General features: G+C 32.6%; 1 protein-coding gene across 1 annotated transcript; it reads right to left on the bottom strand.

Moving 5' to 3' along the window:
* Positions 1-11,834: 11,834 nt before the first annotated feature.
* On the bottom strand, positions 11,835-23,300 carry LOC127105979 (bifunctional 3-dehydroquinate dehydratase/shikimate dehydrogenase, chloroplastic). The gene is made up of 7 exons (XM_051043205.1): positions 23,109-23,300; positions 22,918-23,023; positions 12,975-13,540; positions 12,824-12,887; positions 12,442-12,737; positions 12,201-12,339; positions 11,835-12,090 (listed from the first exon to the last, which is right to left on the bottom strand). The coding sequence occupies exons 1-7, from the start codon at positions 23,273-23,275 to the stop codon at positions 11,893-11,895; spliced, it is 1,536 nt and encodes a 511-aa protein (XP_050899162.1). The 5' UTR covers positions 23,276-23,300; the 3' UTR covers positions 11,835-11,892.
* Positions 23,301-23,915: the final 615 nt, after the last annotated feature.

Below are 23,915 nucleotides of genomic sequence, written 5' to 3'. Positions count from 1 at the left end.
TTAATCGCAAATACTATTATACCTTCAATGTAATTGTTGACATAACTTTTATTATCCCTTCTACTATAATTGTTAACATAGCTATAACAGGCGAATTGATGACAACAAACAATTAGTCAACAATTGTCATAGTAACTATTTCATAAATTCCCCACTATGTACTAGTATATTTCTAATTCAGCCATGTTTTATATGTTCCAGTAGAGACACAAATTCATACAAGCTTATGTTCTATATTTCTACGTTTCTATTTATTTATATTTTTTGCTGAATTTCTTTCAATACTCAATCTTATTTTTATTTACTTTTTATTGAAAATTATCAATACTTACATGGCTTTTATCTTTAATTGTAGAATTAATTTTGTCAGATAAAAATATCCAATAACTCATTTTGATGGAAATTAATCTCTTCTGATCAGTGTTCATGAATTAATCTTTACTTCCATTCCATTTCCTTACTTCTTACAATCCATACACACTTCAGAAAATTATTATCTTAATTGCTCTAATCTTTTGGACTAATATGAGCAAAAGAGATCGTTTAAATGGACAATAACATTGTTTTTCATTTCAACTCTTTGTTATGATTTTTACCATCTATTAAATCTAATAGACAGATAGAAGGAAATAAAGACCATGAATCCATCGCAATTGCGATCGGAAGGAAGTTGAAATTATTTAAGGTTAAAACTGATATCTGAATTCGATTAGTCAGTCTAATAGATCGAATATTGATGGTGAAAATAAAAAAAATTTAATAGGAAAATTTAAAATTTTAATTATATATATTTTTTGATTAATTAAATTTAAAACTGTTTTTTTAATGATTACTTTTAATATTATTTATTGACGAATATGTATGCAGTATTTATGCTTAGTAGTTATCTATTGTTGTTGCTAATTAACAAATTGATAGTTAGCATGTGTTTTTCAATACTGTTTTATGAATAGAGATTAATTTATTTGAAGAGTAAATATTTTTAGCTTATCCTAAATCATTCTAAATCATAGCTTGAATCTAATATAATGGTTAATTAACATTTTTACTTAATTAACGGTTAGATTGAATTCAATTTATAATTAATCGTTGAATTTAAAAACTATGATCTAGAATAAATTAAAAAACTTACTCTCCATTTACTTTTACTTTTAAAATAAGTTGATCCCTATTTCTGTTTTATTATTAAAATGGGACATGTCAAATGTTTTTATATATATTCAACTATTATTAACAGATTGATAGTTTGCACTATGGAACATCTATCATTTACTAGGTACATAAATAAGTCATCCACTATTAACATTTACATGTAGATGAATAATTTCATACTTTTAGAGAAGTTATGCAAGCTATCATAAAATAAAAAAGACAGGTTTCTTTTATAAGGTTAAGAAAGAATTGAAAAAACTTTTATGTGAAATAATAAAAGTGATATTGTATTAAAGAATTGAAAAAACTTTTATGTGAAATAATAAAAAGTGATATTGTATTGAATGTACCATCAACCAAAATAATAAGTTTTGTTATCAAAAGAAGAAATACATATATTTAAAATTCAATATTCTAGATTCATGTCTAGAATCTTCTATTTATAATATTGAGAATTTTTTTTTGACCTTATTTCTCTTCTAAAATTAACAAAATATAGGATGAAGTACCTATAATAAATAAATTTTGTTTTGATTATCGACAAGTTAGAAAAAAGATCTAGATTTTTTTTTAAAATAACCATGTTTTTCAAATAAAATACGAAAATAATCAAATTTTCAAAAATATTTTCAAAATAACCATGTTTGAGAGAGGATGCGCCGGGGGGGTTGGCGCACCCCTTAAAATTTTAGAGGAGGCGCCAGTTGTATGGGCGCCTATGCATTGGGCTCCTAAAGGAGGCGCCAAGGGAAGTGGCGCCTTGGTTTCCCTCCTAAAGGAGGCGCCAATAGACATGACGCCCATGTGTGTGTATGCAAGGTGCCACTTTTTGTGGCGCCTGTGTGTGTGTCATGTGTCTGCTGGCGCCTACGTTTTGTCCAATTCATCTTTCGCCTCTATAAATACCACCACCTTGCATACAATTATTTTCACTCAAATTCATCTCCTAGTCTAGTCCAACCATCAATTTTAATTTTCTTTGTTTTAACAATGTCTGCATACATTCAGAAATGAAATGCTGATGTAATATTTTCTGCCGTTGCGGCTCCGATACAGGTTCGACTTTGGAACACAGATACGTTTGAACGTCTTAATCGGACGTTGTATAGTTGGTTAGAGGGAGAAATTGGAGAGGGTGAACGAATTAGAAGAATACAATGGCTTGTGTCCACGTTCAACAAAAACGGAGAAGTGCGTGAATGAGTGGATATTAAGACCGACCAAGACGCTCGTAGGATGATGCAGTACATGTTCAAAATTGTTTTGATGGTTGTAATAGCATAGTTTTTGTATTCTAGTTGTTTTAATTGTTTGTGTTATTTATTATGAACAACTGTCTTTTCGTCACAGACGTCTACTATGAAGTAAAATTAATTTTCCATATATTGCAACAGAGGTACTTTGAAATAAATTTAAGTTTCCATATATAGCAACAGAGGTACATCTGAATTTATCTGGTTGTGCTCGTTCCAACACTAGGACAGTTATTACGATTGTGACCTGGTTGACGGCATGAACTACATAGTCTAACCATTTTGTTCGCCGTATCCATTTCGATTCGAATCCGGGTGCTGTTAGGGCGACCCTTTTTCTTCCTTCGCGTAACTTCGTTGTGCCAGACGATGTCCCCTTGATATTCTGGCCAATAATCCTCTTTTGCCACTATTGAAAAACTAATTTTATAAACATTTGAAAGGCTGGCGACTTTGTAAACTTGAGATAGCAAGTAGGATGGATCCCTTCGAACCTTTGAGCACGCCGCTATGACATGGGAGCAGGGGGTAGGAAAGGCTTGGAACCTTCCGCAGTCGCACCAACCTCTATCTAATTTGAATCTCTACTGTCCCATTGGCATGCCCTCATTGTGATCCATGGACTCGGCAACACTAAACCAACCTTTTGTTCGGTCAAATACCGTAACCACGTGTGTGTTTGCTTTGGCAGCTTCATGTCTGATGAATTTCATTGAAGCATCACTAAACAACTGTCCAGATTGCAACACGGAACTCCATTTTGAGCGTCTGGTTTCAAACAACGCCCCTAGCCTGAAATATGTAGCTTGCACCAAAGCGGTTATTGGTAGATTACGAATTCCTTTGAAGACATAGTTCATTGATTCCACAAGATTTGTTGTCATGTGGCCCCAACGTTGTCCGCCTTCGTATGCCCTAGTCCACTTCTCCAACGGAATACTATCGATCCACCGAACCGCATCTTCGTTCGACTATCTTATTTCCTCGCGGTAGTGTTTGAAAGAAGATTCTGTCAATGTGTAACCTGCATTGACAACCTTCTTACGCAACGTCTTATCTTTGATTTCTCGCATGAAATTCTGAGCAATATGTCTAATACAAAACACATGCTTCGAATGAGGATTTTGCCAGCCATTGTCAATGTTATTATATGCACCGATGATTGAGGGGTGTCTATCAGAGATCAAACACAAGTTAGGCTGAGGTGCAACGTGCAATCGGAGATTTCTTAGGAAAAAACTCCATCCCTCAGCAGTCTCCCCTTCAACTAAGGCAAAGGCGATCGGAAAAATATTGCTGTTCCCATCTTGTGCCACTGCCATCAATAACGTTCCTTTGTATTTTCCATACAACCATGTACCATCAATTTGTATAATTGGTTTACAGAAATAAAAACCTATGATACAGGTTGATACGCCCAAAATAGACGGTGAAATATTCTATTTCCAACAATACACGTACCATCTAGTGTATATGCGGGCAATGTTTCCATCTTGAAAATTGTACCGGGAGCATAGTTTTTTAGAGCGAACATGTATTTTGGAAGTTGTTTGTAAGATTCCTCCCAATTGCCAAACACTTTTTCAACAGCTTTTGTTCTAGCTATCCATGCCTTCCTATATGATGGTGTGTAGTTGTACTCTGCCCTAATATGCGAGATTATTGTACTCACCTTTAAAGACGGATTATCGCCAATGACACACAATATTTCATCGCATATTAGTTGAGAGCTTAATTTACGATGATCCTGCATTGGGTTTGTCAACATGCATGTGTGATCTGGACCCACTGATCCAATCTCCCAAGACTCCTTCGTCTTCCTGTACGAAGCTGACAACTTAAAAAGGCAGTGCTCATTCGAACAATAAACTTTATACCTCAATGCGTCAGTTCTGTCAACTCTGAAATCTGCTGATAGTTCCATGTGGAATTTTTTGATGGCTTTTACACATTCCTCTTTTGTGCGAAATGTGTCTCCTTGTTTCAGAGATCCTTGCATTTGCACGTAAGGATTGTACCATACATCTCCCGAAGGTTCATCTGAACCAAAATTTAACCTTGTCATGTGTTGGGGTGGGAAATATACATGACCTGCTGGTATTGGCTCCTCTTCCTCTTCAGTATTCACCATCGAATCAACGATGATTTCAGGTTCCTCTTCTTCATCGTCTAGAACATTCACCTCAGCTTGTTCGTCATCAGTCTCACAAAACACTTGTGACTGATCAATGTACTGGGACTCCTGTTGTTGATGTGGTAATATATACAACTCTATATCGTTGTAACCGGATTGTTCGTGACTGCCAAACATATGTTGAACATCATCATTATCTCGAATCTTCTTCTGATAAAATTTTACCTGGTTTTTTGCAAAACAAACTGGATTTTTATAGATGATCTGACCCACATTATTGCACTGCAATTTCTTTTCTATTCTTTGTTTTAGGTGTGAAAAATTTGATCGCTGATTTATTGTAAAACGAGTCACCTGTGTGTCTCGAAAACAAAAACCGAACAACTGATGATCAAATATTTCACCTTCAACATGGGCACTGATCATATAATGTTGTGTGGAAGACATTGTGTTGAACGGAATTGAAACTGAATGCATTGCTAAGTTGTTCAACCACACAACATAAATAGATGGCCAATGCATTAATAAATTCATAATTGTCTGTACAGACTTGACTATACTTGCAGATGAAGGAATCCAACATGCAGAGAAAAGAGTGAAAATAATACATGCAGTTGAAGGAATCTAGCACACAGAGGAAAGACTGAAAAGAATACACAGAAGGAAGACTGAAAAGAATACTCAATAGGCAGGGAATCAAAGAATCTCTGAGTTCTCTGTGCCCTAATGTGCCATAAGATTAAACATAAAGTAAACATAGGCGCCCATTCCCTTGGCACCATAAAGTAACATAGGCGCCAAAGGTTTGGGCGCCTCTTCACAAAATTTAACATAGGCGCCACTAGGAAGGGCGCCCCTTCCAAATGCCTTACACAAAGGCACCAAGAGGAAGGGCGCCTCTTCCTTGCATGTGAAAATTCACATGTAGGCGCCAAAGGTATTGGCTCCTCTTCCTCTTGCATGTGATTTCTTCACATGCGCCTAGTAGATTCCTCACATGACCTTTGTCATTCACTTGTCTCCTCTTGCCTTTGCCATGCTGAATTTTGTCATTCACTTGTCTCCTCTTGCCTTTGCATGCAACCAATCACACTCTTTATGGTTTCTAAACCTACTCACTCATTCATCTATAAATAGTCTCTCATATCAACAATATCAAATCATCTTCATCACACTCTTTTCTTCTACCATATTTCTTTCATCTAAGAAACTCAAGCTTTGCAAAATCGAATCATGTCTTTGTTAACTATGGGCGATGAACACAGAAGCACAATCGAGAATATCTCGGCATTTGTATGTTATCTCTCTCTTTTAGTTACTATTTCTGGATTACTTCTAATACATATGTTCTTTGTGTTATACCTTTGAAATCTCTTTCTTTTTAGTTTCTATTTCTGGATTACATCTAATACATATTTCTTGAGTATGTATTTCTTCTTCTAATTGTATTTTCGTTTTTTTTTGTTATTAGGATCCGAAGCGGTTTAGATGCCGTGTACATGAATATGTACCCCACGATCCTTTAATAGAACCATATATTAGAGGATGTGGATTTGGAAATCTACTAAACATTGTTTCGTACTCGGTGGACTACAAGTTCATTCTGGCTTTGTTGGAGAGGTGGAGACCCGAGACCCACACATTTCACCTTCCGATTGGTGAGTGTACCGTCACACTGGAGGACGTGTACATGTTGTTGGGTCTTCGTATAGATGGAAAGGCAGTGAATGAGCAAGTTAACCAAGACAACAATATATGCAATGAATTACTGGGTGCCCCTTTGTTAGACGACGAAACTGAGGGAGACACATCCAGTCAAGCAAGGGGCAAGGTATAAATTTAAAATACCTTAAACAATATTATGCCAGTATAGTACTGTCCGAAGATTCAACCGAGTATGAGAAAATAATAAAAGCTCGGTGTTATATTATGATTTTATTTGGTAACTTTTTGTTTCCAGAAAGTACAGGTAATTCTGTGAATATAATGTATTTACCTTTATTACGCAACATCAATAAGGTAAACACTTATAGTTGGGGTTCAGCTGTGTTGGCCCATCTATATAGTGCAATGTGTAGAACTGCAAAAAAGAATACCTGTACCTTTTATTCATGTGCTTATTTGCTTCAAGCTTGGGGGTGGTCTAGGATGCCGTCGCTCGCCCCGACAAATGAGCGTCCATTCGTGTTCCCCTTTGCAACCAAGTAAGTCTAGCACTTTACCATTCACCATTTAGTTAATTATATCTATTATTTAAATTAACAGTAAATAATATTTTTCACTTATTTTTATTATCTTAGGTGGTCAGTAAGGGGAATGAACTACAATAGGTGTCCGAAACACGCTATTGTAGTCTATCGAAATCTATTGGATCACATTGGACATGATGATGTAATACTCCTACCAAACTATAGTTAATCTAAAAATACTTCTCAAATTATTTTCCATCTAACGATTTGGTATTTTTTTCCAGTTTGTTTGGAGGCCATATCTGGGTCTGAATCATGATGTGAACCATGACGATGCTGCAGTTTGGACAGCGAAGACACCGATTATCCGATTCACTACAGTTGAAATGCACCAAAATGACCGGGTCAAACTGCAGTTCGGAATGCTACAACATATTCCAGAATCTCCCACGTGTTTGGGGAATTGACATCAAAAAAGGGTCGATGCACAGTGGGATTATTCTGACTGGAGAGACTTTGCAAAAGACATGTGTCGTCAATGGAGGAATCGACGACAACACATCCTGAACGAACCAGTCATCCAAGGTGCAAGACCGACTCAACAATATATGGCATGGTTTAGGTCCCACATCAATTCACCATCCAACACCAATGTGAACCCACCCAAACCCAACAACCAACCACACAACATCAACAGACCACATACACAAAACAACCACACACCCAACATCGCAACCCGTTCATGCCAACCACCCAACAACGAACCATCCAACGTCGCAATCCATTCATACCATCCACCCAAACACAAAACCAAGAACCAAACCCCGCAACCACAACCGTCTATAGCACAGATGATTCATATGGGTCACGTCATCGTAGCCCCCCACCAATGAACACTTAACCACTATTTAACTATAGTACGCCCCAAGAACCATTGCTTCGTTTTCAAAACGACTCAATGGCCCAATTTGGGCAACTATACCGTCCCCAATTCACCCAACCCCAACGCCCTAACTACGATGACATGGGCACCGAACTCCATTACGGAAGCGCCGTTGGCCAGATCCCATCCGGATATTGGGAGCAAATGATGACACATCTGTCAAATACCGCCGAAACTTCTGCCGGACTTTCCAACCAGCCATCGCTCGATCAGGTCCGCACCCAAAGACCACAAACACCTCAAGAAAATCGTGGGAGACCTCGGAGACAACCTAACGCACCGGGATGTGGAACCGGGGGACGTTATAATCGGGCGGGTCATTAGGTTTTTGATCTTTCTAATGTAATCAATTATTATATATTTAATGAAGTTATTTTATTTTTATTTATTATGTATTAAATAATAAATTTTAAATATTAAAAACAAAAAATATAATTAAAAATAATTAAAATAGAAAAAAAATAACAGGAGGGGGTGTATGCGCCAGATGTGGTGGCGCATACACCCACCACACACACACACTAAGGCGCCTCCTCTATTGGCGCTTCCTTTAGGAGGGAGACCAAGGCGCCACTTCCCTTGGCGCCTCCTTTAGGAGGGAAACCAAGGCGCCAATTGCATTAGCTCCTCTTTTAGGAGCCCAATGCATAGACGCCAATACAACTGGCGCCTCCTCTAAAATTTTAAGGGATGCGCCAACTCCCCCGGCGCATCCTCTCCCAAACATGGTTATTTTAGAAAAAAATTTGAAAATTTGATTATTTTCGTATTTTATTTGAAAAACATGGTTATTTTAAAAAAAAAATCAAAGATCTAACAATATTTTTAATTATTTATTTTATAAATCTCAAAATATAAATGAAAAAGAAAGAGTACGGAATTAGGCCAAACCCTATAAAATCTAAAATATAGAAAACCTAGTCTATTCTATACTAGGTCAGCTCTGATGACAATCTAAAATATAGAAAACCAAGTCTATTCTAAGCTAGGTCAACTATAATGACAACATAGTGAGTTCTACAAAATAAAATTGGATAAAATTAAATCCAATTCTAAAAAGAAAGTTTATTAGCATAATGGTTTCTTTCTCTTAATATCTCATAGATAATAACTTGCATAGAACTAAGCTTTAATATAGAATTAAGCCACCAATGCTAAAGAAAAAGCAAGTTTGTTAGCACAATAGTTTCTTTCTTTTATTAAAAGTTATTTACTTTTAAGTGTAAATAAATTCAAAAACTTAATTATACATAAAAAGGAAAAAATAAGAAAAATATACATGATATTAAAAGAAACTATTTGTTGGAGTTAACAACGAACTTTCACTGCAGCAAAAAAAAAATATGAAAGAATTTGTACAGAAAGAAAAAGAAATATAACTCTAATTAACTTTTCTTCAAATTCAATTTCTCAAATTTACAATCTATTACAAATGTAATTAATTTTGAATTTATATACATTGACCCAAATAAAACTCAAATGCAAATACAAACTAAAAGAATTTAAAACTCAAATGCAACTTGAATTTGAAATTACATTTAACACCACCCCTTAATTCATATTCAAGTTTAAAAATTAACAACAAAAATTCCATCCCTCAAATTGATGAAGTGTTCAGTTTTGATTCCTTCTATCAACACATATGCAAGGTTAATTATGAGTGCTGAAGTGAACAATCTGAAGTACTTCATTTTGAACTTGATTGTGTAGAAAATGATATTTTGTATCAATGTGTTTGCTTTTTCCATGCAACACTGTTTTTTAGTAAGACTTATGACTGATTTGTTGTCTATCATCAACCTGACTAATTTTCTCATATTGGACTCCAGTTCCTGTAACAAATTCATCAGCCAAATAGTCTGACATGCTGACAACGCACCAACTGTGTATTCTGCTTCACAAGTTGACAATGCTATCACTGGTTTCTTCTTGGAGCACCATAAAATAGGAGCTCTTAGATACATAAATATGTATCATGTACTGTTTCTCTTGTATACTCTGTCCCCATATTAGTCAGAGTCTGAATAGCATATCAGCTCAATATCGTCTGACACTTCAGATGAAAACAAAATCCCATGCCTTAGAGTCCCTTTTATACACCTTAGTATCCTGACTGCAGCTTGGTAATGTGACCACTTTGGCTTACTCATAAACCTACTTACCATTCCAACTACATAACATATGTCAAGTTTGGCGTTACACAAATATCTCAGAGAGCACCCCAACTGATTGAAGGTTGTAGCATCTATATCCTCACAATCAACATCAGAATCCAGCTTATGGTTTGTATCAACATGTGTGACTGCTGACTTACAATTCATCAACTCAAATCTCTTCAGCAACTCAAATTCACACTTCAGTTGATACACAATGATTCCCTTATCAGAGTGGATAATCTTCATCCCTATAAAATATACCATATTCTAATGTCAATCATATTAAATGCATTCATCATCACCTTTTTGAACTTGTTTATATCAGAAGTACAACTATTTGTCAGAAGTATGTCATCTACATAAAGACACACCAGAATCACATCGCCATCAAAAGTATGATGCACATACACACCATACTCCATTTCACATTTTTTGAATCCAAGATGCTTGAAAAATGAATCAATTTTCAGATTCCGAGCCCCTGAGACTTGTTTCAGCTCGTACAAGGCTTTATGCAGCTTGTACACTATCTTTGTTCTTTTTCCAATATCCAGGAGGTTGTAACACATAAACTTCTTCTTGCAATGGACCATTTAGAAAAGTTGATTTTACATATAAATGTATCAAATTCCAATTCCTATTTGCAGCTAAAGAAATAACCAATCTTATGATTTCATGTCTAACTACAAGTGCAAACACTTTAAAGTAGTCTAAACCTGACTTTTGTAGGAATCCTCTACCTACTAACCTTTCTTTATGCTTGGTAACTTAACCGCCTAGCTTCAACTTTATCTTGGAAACCCATCTCACACTGATGACTATCTTGTTCTGAGGTAGAACAGTCAATTCTCATGTCTTGTTTCTTTCAATTGCCTCAAGTTCTTCCTTCATGGCGTTCACCCACACCTTCTTCTTGAGTGCCTCATTAATGATGACATGTTCATAGTCCGCCATCATGGCATACTGTATAACTTCCTCTTCACAATTAATCTTAGTATCATGCAGCAACTCAAAGTCTGCAAGTCTCCTTGGTATTTGTCTAATTCTCTGTGACCACTAGAACCGCGCAAGTTCACTGTAACTAACTTTTCTTCAAACTCAATTTCTCAAATTCACAATCTGTTACACATGTAACTAACTTTATGTTTATATATATTGACCAAAATAAAACTCAAATGCAGATTAAATGAAACTGAATTCAAATGCAATTTGAATTTGAAAATATATTTAATACTATTAACAATTATCATTTTTTCTATAAATTTTGTGCTTAGCGAATAATGTTGACAATTTCAAATAAATTGACAAGTGTAAAACGACTAGCAGTAATTTGAGGTTTGTCTCAAATTACGAGTGTTAAATGTAATTTCAAATTCAAGTTGCATTTGAGTTTCAAGGGTCTGGTATCCAATATTTAAATGTTTAATTGTTGAGGACAAATTTGAGTTCTCTATGTTATTTGTGGTGTAGAAAATCAATACTACATATTCAAAGCTTTCAAAACCAGAATTGTGTCCAATCAAACAAAAGATGCAATGCAACAAACATAACATTTGCATTTGGGCTCCTTCTCAATCTTAGTTTTCTTCTTTACTTTTTCTCATAAACAATACTTCTTCACCTTTAAAAGTTACATACATTACAATTACAAAGCAAAACCGTGTTGCTAATATTTATTGTGATTACAAAGAATTCTCACTAAGGAGAAGGATAAACAAATGCAATAAATCACTAGGCCCTATAGAAGGTTCCCCAACATTCAAAAGCAATCTAAATAGGCTCTTTTCCCACTTTAGGGTTAAAAACAAAATTGAACAAATGTTGATCACCACCATCTTGCTTCTATGACTAAGATGCACTCTGCAAAAGGAAAAAAAACCCTTACCTTTTCACATTTAGATAGTTAATAAGATTTGTAGCCAAAAGGATAGTTAATAAGATTTGCTCAAAAAGATAGAAGATAGGGCTAGCAAACCTCATGAATAGTTTTCCATAATTTTTCTGAAAAGTTGTTTTGGTACTGCAAATGCAAAACGAATTCAAAGAATTAAAATAAGTTGTTAACTTAAAACCATTGAACCAAAAAGTCTATTATACCACCTGGCAATCCAGTAAACTTCTCGTACTGCTCATATGCTTGTCCGAGAAACATCTCCACTCCTGATACAATACTAACTCCTGATTCTTCTGCTTCCCTCAAGAGTCTAGTAGTTTTCGGCGTGTACACAGCGTCAAAAACCAGCGAGTAAAATTTCAATGCATGCTACAAAAAACAAAAGGATCCATAAACATATTGTTATACTACAAAATTTTAGCGAAATCCAATCTGCACTCGGAAAATGAATGTAGATGTGATAGTTATAAGGAGCATACCTTAGAAATAGGTGTTTCATCAACTTTTGGTCGCATTCCAATAGATGTTGTGTTAGCAAGAATCATACCATCCTCTGGATGGTAACTGTCTAAATCACCGAGGGCTAAAGCATCTCCACTAATAAGATCAGCAAGTTCTCTCACCATCTATATATAAATATATAAATAAATATAGACAAGATTGATTTTGTTCGAAAAACTATGTATCGAATGCATCAATGATTTAAGCATCAAGCAATACAAGATTTTATGGTCGCAATTCAATTTCAGCTTACCATAGGTGCGATTTGCAATCACAATCCTTGCTCCTTTCTCTTTTGCACCATAAGCAACTGCCTTAGCAGCACCGCCGGCACCAATAACAACAATCAGCTTACCAGCTAATGGCGAAGGCGAAGCACCTCTGCCACTATCATTATCGAGCAGACCTCGTAGCCCGTCCTCGATAGCAGAAATAGCACCCACATAATCAGTGTTATACCCAATCAACTTCCCGTCTGCTGGTCTTCTTATAACCAAGTTTACAGCTCCTATTGACTGCATAACCAATTTGAAGAATTTCAAAAGAAAATAAAAGAAATAAAACTCTTCTCAAGACTGATCCAAGACTATTGAGCATACACCTTAGCCACTGGATCGACCTCGTCGCAGCACTTAAGGGCAACCTCCTTGTGAGGAATGCCAACACTGAAATATATATATTAAAGATCAAACTCTAGTAGTATGAGAGATGCATGAACCGTATAAGACATGATCTTCAGAAGGAGTTCGAACCTGAATCCCGCAAAATCGGTTGACGAGTAAGTCCTGAAAAATTTGTCAAGATCATCCACCAATAAGAATACATAAACTCCATCAAAACCAACTGTCTTGTAGGCTTCATTGTACAACATGGGTGACTTACTATGACGGACAGGTTTCCCAATAACGCCATATACTTTTGTCTCACGTCCCATTTGTCTGAAATTGTATAGATGCAACATATCCTTAACTGTAGGTTGACCAGGAGGTGAATCTATCCCTGACTCGAGTGCGGCGAAAGTGAGAAACCCGCCAAATTTTGCAGAAAGTACGCGTGAAATCAATCCTCTGTCACCGATAACAACTCCAATGAATGAAACTTGAGAATGCACCATAGTTTGAAACATGCGTGCCACGTCAGTGATTTCCATGGCAGTGGTTGTAATCTTTACTATGTCTGCCCCAGTTGCTTGTATTGTTGCGACAAGGTCGCCAAGATCCTCAACTGATGGAGTATGCTGATAGTTGTGAGATGAAACAATGACTTTGGTTTTGTTGAATGTCTTCCCACGTATAGAGTCATAGAATTTGTGGGCAACCTTTGGAGATATAGCAGGAACAGGAAATGTTGCAAGTTTAGAATTCGGACATCAGATAGCAAATAATAGACAATGATAAACTGTTGGCTTTTGAATCCAAAACCTTTTTATTTCTAGACACTACTTTCATTATCAGTATATGAAATCTCAATGCAAAAATTGAAATTTTTAATAGTATTAAATGTAAATATTAATTTTAGATTTTCTTTAAAGAATTATTTGAATATCTTTGTTTGAGAAATCATGTTGAATGGTCAAATAATAGTTATTGAATTCTCCTTGCTTTGCACAAGTATGAATAGTGTCGCGAACACTACAACAAAAAACATTTTACCTCAATTGAAAAAGAGGTCTTACCTCGTTTTCACATGAGAGGGAATGAATAGAGTCATGGAAAGTGCACCCTTTACGTATCGATTTTAAAAAAACTGACTGGTATTATGTATAGGTCATGGTATGAAAACCTTTTTAGAATTCTGAAACGGTTAAAACACATGCCTCCTCAATTTTGACATTTCACCGACGGGTATACTACATTTTCATCTCAGTTTCTCACAAAACTGACGGATAAAGCAATATTGAGTTTATTAAATATAATGTAGATTACTTATTTCACTAAACTCTATATTGAATATATAATTTCTCAAAATTGGTTAGGAAAATGAAAATATATGAACAATTGTGTTATATTTGAAGAGCAATATAAATTGATTAATGATTTTGAAGCTTCCTGTAACTCATCACTCATCTCACATTTTTTCATGATTAAAATCTCTTCAATGTTTCAAATTTTTTATTCAACACTTACTTTTCTACTAATTCATTCTTGAAAACATAAAATTTGATGCTTTGAAAAATGAACAAATATGGAAGAAAGTTGAATAAAAACTAGAATTATTTGAGAGATTTTAACCATAAAGGAGTATGTGATAAATAATGAGTTGCATAATGCTAGAAAAACATTAATCAGTGTAGGATATGTTTTTAATACAACATAATTTTTCATATGATTATTTTCAAAATCAATTTAATAAGTTATATGTTCAAAAAGAGGTTAGTGAAACAAATAATCGACATTAGATATAATAAACTCAATTCGACGGAACGAGATGGGAGTTGTACAAAGAATCACAAAAAAATATAATATTAATATCAATATCAATCTCAAACTCAAACACAAGAACAACAACTAAACTACAACATATAAATTTAATAAACTCAACTCAAAAACAACAACTTACATTAAACAACAACACACACAAAAAATCAACAACATCAATAAATCAACAAAAACAACATATATAAACTTATAACATAAATTTGTTTAATTAGTAACAACAACAAGATTAAGCGTATAGGGTTTAAGGTCTCAATAACGAGTCTTAACAACAAGAACAACAACATGGACAAGAACAATGACATCAATGAACCTATAACATAAATTTGTTTAAACAACAAAAACAACAAGAGAAAACATCTTGAGTTTCAGATCTCAACAACAATAACAATATGAGAAGTGATGTTTGGCGTACCATATCTCTAAAGAAGAAGTAAAAGAAAATGATTTGGATATATGAAGAAGAAACAAGAGACCTAAACACATAACATCTTTGTATTGAAGATGATATGTGTTTGTGGATCTCGTTGTTTATGGCTCTTTTGTTAATGGATATTCGTTAGGGTTCTGTTTGTGTTGTTTAGACAAGTGACACTGAATGTTACAACCTAAAGCTATATATATATCATAGAAATATGTTCACCTCGGTTGAAAAGAAAACTGAGGTGAAAAGTGATATATTTTTAGATTAAAAATTAAATATTAAAGAAGACGTCACTTTTAATAAGATAAAAATACAATCTGAAGTTGCTGGGATTCGAAGCATGTACACTAGATAAGTTTACCCATCGGTTTTCAAAATAATCGACGAAATATATTGTATACTTTTAAAAAATAGGGTGTGTCCAAGAATTTTACCTCGATTTTTCGCTATATGAGATGAAATCGTTGTTATAAAAAAAATACTTTTTCTAGTAGTGGAAACGTCTTAAAGAGAGCGCGATAGTCCACGACTAGACTCGGTAATTCCCTCTAGTGATCATTTTTCAAAATCGTAAAACAACAATTTAAAGATGTTTCAAACTGTCATGGCTACCGAAAAAATTATTGGTACTTCTACAACTGTTGTGTTTGACAAACAATTCAAGTTTGGCGGAAGTCACTTTAAATGTTGGCAGCAAAAGATGAAGTTCTTCTTAACGTTGAAATTTTTTGCCAACATTTTAAAGAGGACATTCATGTTGCTCTTTCTGGATCAACCGAACAAATTAATAATAAGAAAATTTTGAATTTAGATGGAACATTTAATAGTATTAAAGTTGAATCTGATGCACAGATTAAAGCTAACAATTTACCGTTCAGGAAAAAAATCTCCTTATGGAAATATAATTAATTGAGATAATAGATAAAATATTATTCTATTTTATTCCTAAGCCAAATGCTGACTTATATAGTGAGAATACAATCAATATATTTAATTCTCTCCTTAATGGAGAATAAATGAAAATAAATGGAAACAATCAAACATGGAAATAAACTATTTTCCAACACCCCACTCAAGTTGGTGCATAGATATCTGTCATGTCCAACTTTGTCTATTAAATGCTCAAATGTAGGTTTTGCCAAATTTTTGGTCAGGATATCCGCAGTTTGCTGACTTGAAGACACGAAAGGTAGACATATCATTCCAGCATCTAACTTCTCCTTTATGAAGTGTCGACCATTCTCAATATGCTTGATTCTGTCATGTTGAACTGAATTATAAGCTATGCTAATAGCAACTTTACTGTTAGAGTACAATTTCAATGGAAACTCAATTTTTATCTTAAGTTCTTCTAGGACTCTAAGGATCCATAATCCTTCATAAATACCTTGAGACATAACTCTAAACTCGACATATGCACTACTCCTTGCTACAACTCCTTGTTTCTTGCTCCTCCATGTCACAAGATTACCTTAAACATAAGTATAGTATCCAGAGATTGATCTTCCATCTATGACTGAACCTGCCAAATCAGCATCAGTGAAGATATACACATTTCTTTCGGTAGTCTTCTTAAAAAATAATCATTTTCTAGGATTTTCCTTCAAATATCTCAGTATCCTATAGACGGCCTCAAGTTCTTCCTCGAAAGGAGAATGCACAAACTAATTCACTACACTAACGGGGAAATAAATCAGTTTCTCAACCAATCTCTGATATCTTCCCGTACCAACAGGAATATTACTTTCTCCCTAAAATTTAGCATTATTATCCATAGGGGTATCTGCAGGACGACATCCACTCATTCCTGTTTCTTTCAATAAGTCTAGAATATATTTCTGTTGTGAAACCACAATACCATTCTTTGATCGAGCAACCTCTATACCTAAAAAATATCTCATGAATCCCAAGTCCTTGATTTCAAAGTCTAATGCCAATTTCTATTTTACCCTTGCCATTTCCACTATATCGTCTCCAGTAAGGACAATATCATCAACATAAACAATATGAGCAATAACTTTCCCATTGTTAGAGAACTTTGTGAACAAGGTGTGATCAGCCTGTCCTTGTATGTACCCTTGTTTCTTCATGGACTGAGTGAATTTTTCAAATCAAGCTCTGGGGTATGCTTTAATCCATACAAAGACTTATTTAGTTTGCATATATTTGATTCAAATTTGTTTTCAAAGCCAGGAGGAATATCCATATATACTTCTTCTTCTTGATCGCCATTAAGAAAGACATTCTTAACATCTAACTGATGTAGGGGCCTATCCAGGTTAGCAACAAGAGATAAAAGAATCCTTACCGTGTTCAATTTTGCAACACGAGCAAATGTCTCTGAGTAGTCTATACCATAGATCTGAGTAAAGTCTTTAGCCACCAAGCGAGCCTTGTACCTTTCAATTGACCCATCTGAATTATACTTCACAGTAAACACTAATTTGCATCCAACTGTCTTCTTACCATCTGGTAGTGACGTAACACTCCAAGTTTTGTTCTTTTTTATAACTTTCATCTCCTCAAGTACAATTTTTCTCCACTTTGAAATTTCTAGAGCAACCTGTACACTTTTTAGAATTTCTACACTAGATAATTTTGAAGAGACAGACATAGATGAAGACAAATTTAAATATGATATAAAATTGGACATGAGGTATTTATTGTAATATCTGACAAATTTTTTAATGGCAACAAGATTGTCTATATTAAGATATAAAATACGATTCTTAGAAACAAAAATAGACTTATCTTATCTTTTGTTAGGATTTGTTAGGATGTTGATAGATCATAAATCAAATATTGTTAGTGCTTCTTCATGAACACCATGAACATTTGGTCCACAAAATAAAAATAAAGAAATAAATTTTGCATGATTATCTTGATTTGATAAGAGTACTGTCCTCTAAGAAAATAAAATACTAAGTTTATTAGTTGTCATTATAAAATTGGTTAAAGAACACATATTTTTTTTGTCGTGTGACATAAATATACCTCACATGAAGTTTTCGAGGAGAGACGAGCTACCACTATAGAAGATGATGTAGAAGACAACAAACTTCACATTTTCATATGAATGGATCGAGACGTCATGGGGGTTTTAACCCGGTGTTAGAGCAGAGTCATGTGTTGTAAATTTTGATTGTATTTAAAAAAATTAATAAATTTAGTTTTAACTTTTAAGTGACAAATATGAGAAAATATTTTTAAATAAAATTATTATTATTATTATTATTATTATTATTATTATTATTATTATTATTATTTAATTTATTTATAATTTATAACAAAATTTAATTGGTCAATAGTTATTTTATTCTAATGTTGACTTGATTTAGTCAAAGTCATTAAACATGTTTCTCTTACTTATATAACCAATCTCCTACTTTTGGATAGGGAAGAAAAATGAAAAACATTTAACTTGTTAATATGACAAAACCTCTTTGATATTCACTTTTCTTCTTTGTTATTTGATTTTCTGCTTACGTTTTTCAGTCATATAAAATAATATATCTTATTGTTCTATACTCCTCAAGTTTGTTTAACAGTTTATTAATTTGCAGGATCAATATTTATGAATACAAGAAGATTTGATCAAATTGTGTTGTTGGCCAAATTCAACAACAATTTTAAGGATTTATTTTATCATTGTCAAAAGATGGAGAATGGGTCTTGTGGATGAATTATATACAAATAAGACTCAAGAGTTTTCTTTTTATGATTGATGTTGCATCATTTTAGGTTTTATCTTTTTAAACTTTTTTTTTAATTGAGCATTTAATTTTTTTTGTGTTGTTGAAACAAATGACACTGAATTTAAAGGTTTTGGTATGGTTGAGTAGTGTAAATTTTGTGGAAAATAATTTTTCATATTTTCTATTGTCTAATCCTACTTTTATAAATGGTGTTATAGATGTATATTTATCTACAAAGAAATTGAAATCATTTGAAGGTTATTATCTATAATATAAAAAATCAATAGTCATAACTATTATTAATTATAAGTTTTTTTTACCGTATAATATATAATTTTAATGATGATGACTTTCTATTTTGTTTTTGCTAATCTACGTTTTTTCTTAACCTGACTTTTACAAACTTAAGACATTAATTTTTATATTGTATTGTTAACATTGATATTCAATTAAACTTTTATTTGATAGTAACATACCATATAGTTGTAAATGCTAGATTAAATTATAATTATTATGTATTGAATATCAATTATATTGATATTGTTTGTATTGATATTATTATTATTATCATGATTATATGTTTGCTGTAAAAAAAACTATTTACATATTATGGCATATTAAATTTGTGTATTTATAAGTTATGGCAAAAAATTTATTGCTTTCATTGAATTCATATTGCAATAAAATTTTAATTTAAATATTAATATAGGTTTGATATCATGAGATAAGTTATCTATAAGATTTTAAGATAGTTTTTATATTGTTGATTATTCTCACACGTTCCATTAAATTTAAAATATATAATATTTTTGTTCGAGTTTATATTCTGAAATAACGGTCTTTATTAATTAAATAAATAATATAGGCTAATTTTACTTATTTGTCTATTGATGATGAGTGCTAACTAGTATTTATGTGGATTTTTTTCTATATATTTTATTTTTTAAATTTATATAAAATAATTTAGTGTGTGGATTGTAAATTATTGGCTCAGACATGCATGTCTTAAAAGCAAGAAAATGTAGTCCTCCATTTTAAAGAGTGTGAGAAATATATAAATAAAATTTATGAGGTGATACAATTTAGATAAATATTTTATCATATCAATAAAATGTGTGTTTGTTGATGGTAAATGATAGTATTATGTTATTGTGTTTGATTCGCAGGACATCACTTAAGTATATTTTAATACTATTTACTCTCAATAATAAAAATATTATGTTATAGATAAAATTTTATGTGAATACGTAATATACTGATATGGACGTTTTTAATTTGCAATGAATATATTTTATTGTGGGTCTTATAATATTTGTATTATAAGAATTAAATTTGACATGTGGATATTAAAATGAATAGAGATATTTTATTTTATTATAAGATATTACTTAATATTATATTGACAACAAATTAAGTATTTCTCAAATATACATACATGATATGATGGCGAGAAATAGGTGAAATAGAAAAGTTGGTGGTTAGAAATAATCTTGATATTGATATATATATATATATATATATATATATATATATATATATATATATATATATATATATATATATATATATATATATATATATATATTGATAGATAATTTGTGAGATACATATATTTAATGAATATTTTGATATATATATTCTTCAAATAATTTGTGAGATACCATATTTAATGAATATTGTGAAAATATTTTTATGATAATTTTAAATTACATAAAATATTTGAAGAATAATATGAATTATTATTTTGAGGGGATGGACCATTATATTAAATTAAACAATAATGTTAATTGAATATAATCCTAATGAGAATAAATATATAAATATATTTATTTAATTTTTATCCTATAAATAATTATCATAAAATAAGTATTTAAATAATAGATTTATATTTATTATTTTTGGTAGTGATGTCATTTAATAATCATATAGCATACCTGTATAAACTTGTTGTGGAGATCAAAATATTTTTTGAAAAATAAATTTATATTTATTGAAAAATAACGACATCGCTTAATAGAAGTTTAAGTCGACCTACATAATAAATTCATAAATGAATTTATTTTATATGTTATTGAGAAAAAAAATATTTTTGAAGGTGATGTCACTTAGAGATCTAAGTAGACACATATAAGTCTAATCGATAAGACTTAATTTATTATTATAAACTTAGTAAATAAATTTTTAAGATTGATTGACTTTGAGACTGTTTAGTCAATATTTATTGATGGAGAAATTGTGTGTCTTCCTCATTTGTGTATCAACTAGATGCTAAATAACAAGATAATATCCTCTATTTATGTAAAATCAGATTAAAGTGATTTTAGTTGATCCTCTAACAAAGCCCCATGAAGAAATTGATTTGTGAACATATCGAGGAGGAATCCAACCTTTATGATCCGAGATCCCATGAAAAATATTCATATGGATAAGATCAAGTCACTTGTTAGTTCAACTAGTATCAAAAAACTATTTAACTAATTTCTGTTTCCCATCATTTCTTATTATGGTGTGATGAGAAAGTCTTAGATACTGCATTATTGAGAAGATAGACTTATATATCTTTTAATAAATTTCATATCTTTTGTGGTGTATGATTTGCAGTATACACTTGATGAAATCACCTATATTAGTGTTGAGTGGGGCCGCTTGTATGAGATCTCGGCCAAAACTCTAGAGCAGTCATGAATAAAAATCAAGCACGCACGACGCACCACAACGTCAACAACAAGAATTGTGGGGCGTGATGTGGGTGGTAGACCTCTAACATACCTAAGTGTCATTGATTCATATAATTTACTACACCGATTTTACTATACGTTAAATACTATCATTCTAGGACTAGTTCATATAACCTGCTACACTAGTTTGATGCGTCACATCCATGATGTTAATATAGAAATTTCTTTTTTATTCTTCTTTTGAACTTTTGAAATATATGTATGATTGTTGTAAATTTTGATTATATTTCAAAAGTTTTAAATAAATTTAGTTTTAACTTTTAAGTGACAAATATGAGAAAATATTTTTTAAAAAAATTATTATTATTATTATTTAATTTATTTATAATTTTTAACAAAATTTAATTGGTCAATAATTATTTTATTCTAATATTGACTTAGTCAAAGTCATTAAACGTATTTCTCTCTCTTACTTATATATCGAACCTCATTCTTTTAAATAGGGAAGAAAAATAAAAAACACTTACAAAAAGTATTTGATACTCCCTTTTCTTCTTAGTTATTTGACTTCCTGAGAGATTTGTGTTTATATCATTAAGGACAGTATTCTTACACGCTTCAGGTTTGTTTAACTGTTTATTAATTTGCAGAATTAATATATGTGATTACGAGAAAATTTGATCAAATTGCATTGGTGGCCAAATCCTGCAACATCATGTTCGCCGGGAACGTACTCGAGACCAAATTTATAGATGACATGGATCTGGAGGCCACCTTATCCCGCATGACCATCACCAATCACATTCCAGCTTACATGATCATCTCCGGTTTCATTTTTGGAATGGTCGATCCGTTTGGACTGCTGATCTCTCCCCATCACCCACCTGGATCATCATATGCCCCCGTCATGGATGAAGAGAGAGCCATTTTTACAAGAGGTCCATGAGACTCATCTAGACTTAGGGATGCCCCTAGGACTCTCTTCGACATTCATTCATGATTTCTTTGATATGGACGAGCTATCTGAGATTTCACTATCATGTGTGTCATATTTGGGGTTAGGCGCTAGTAGGGCAAAGGAAGATGATGCCTCTGACTCCTTCGAGGACGACTTTGAAGGTGACTGATGAGGATGACTCCGATCACAATCTGACTAGCGCCTGTAACGGACTATACAGACCTAGGAAGAATGAATATTGTGGATTTTTATGCATGGCTGAAAATTTTCTCCTTGAAGCAGCTCTTCTTAGATTGTAAGTTGTAACATAATAATCATCAGTATTTTATGTCTTCAATCACTTCATATATATCTATTTTGGTATAAAATTTTAATCCATTTTGTATAATTTCTGTTATATTAAAGAAATGTTGTGAAATTAATTGAATTTGAATCCAAGAAATTATATTGTTAAAAAAAATCGGTATTCAGTTATTTAGGAAAAGAGTTATATTTTAAAACAAACCTTAAGTTCAATGTCAATGTAATCGGCTCCCAATTCCATGGCTAACCTAAGTGCATCCAACCGTTTGTTTTCATCACCATCATACTTACCACCTTCCCATTTCGGCCTAAAAAAATGTATAACATTTTCATCATCATTCTATTATATCTATAAACATCAATTAATCGAAAAATAAACAAAGCAAATGAAACCTGTAAGTGAATAACAAGGGCAACGAATGGTGCTCCTGAATGAAAGTGTTAAGGTCTCGACGAGGATTGAACTTGCTCAGATAATCTAATCGAATTTCAACGAGGTCTGCTCCATTAAGTTTAGCTTTTTGTATATCAACTACCATTTTTTCGATGGTTCCGCGCATTATAGGAACGCAGATTAGGGTTCCACTCTTCGCCATAAGTTAAGAGAGTTGAACTGAGAGAATAAGGAACGTGTGTTAGATATTCTAAGAGTTTTACCTTACCCTTGTTTTGTGGCTACAATCAATGTTTCAGAGTTTCAGTACGATGGAGGCAGACACTACATAGTACATTATTGGATTGGCAATAGTCTAAGACAAAATATGTCAACCAAAAATTCAAAAATAGGGCGGTAGTCTAATACAAAAATAAGGTACTCATAGAAAACTGATTTCTTCGCACACAAATTTTGCCTTAGTTTAAAAGGGAAAACAACGAAATTACGATATTGAAATTTATGAACATTGACAATGGCACCAAAAATTGTATAGACGGTAAATATATAGTTATATCGAGGAGTATAAAGAGTTATGTGAAAATTAGTTTTTTTTTTCAAAAAAGGAAAGTATTGAATTTAATTCAATATTAAAATAAGAGATGAAAATAATAATTTCTATCTATCAACTTTGTTAATATAAATTACACCACCTAATCATAACGAGAATGATATTTTTGTAAAAATAAGAAATTAGTAGTAAGCCCACTTTCGTTGGTGCGTCATCGGAATTTAAACTGACAAAGTATCGACTTTTACAGTATAAA

This window comes from Lathyrus oleraceus, chromosome 7 (assembly GCF_024323335.1).
Source record: "Lathyrus oleraceus cultivar Zhongwan6 chromosome 7, CAAS_Psat_ZW6_1.0, whole genome shotgun sequence".
Taxonomy (NCBI): domain Eukaryota; kingdom Viridiplantae; phylum Streptophyta; class Magnoliopsida; order Fabales; family Fabaceae; genus Lathyrus; species Lathyrus oleraceus.
This window is presented reverse-complemented; position numbering and strand designations above follow the sequence as displayed.

Excerpts from the sequence above, each read along its gene's own strand:
- LOC127105979 (XM_051043205.1), bottom strand. The coding sequence starts at position 23,275 with ATGCGCGGAACCATCGAAAAAATGGTAGTTGATATACAAAAAGCTAAA. Across the intron at positions 12,888-12,974 it reads ACCGATTTTGCGGGATTCAG|TGTTGGCATTCCTCACAAGG; the intron begins GTTCGAACTCCT and ends TATATATTTCAG. Across the intron at positions 12,091-12,200 it reads ATGAAACACCTATTTCTAAG|CATGCATTGAAATTTTACTC; the intron begins GTATGCTCCTTA and ends TGTTTTTTGTAG.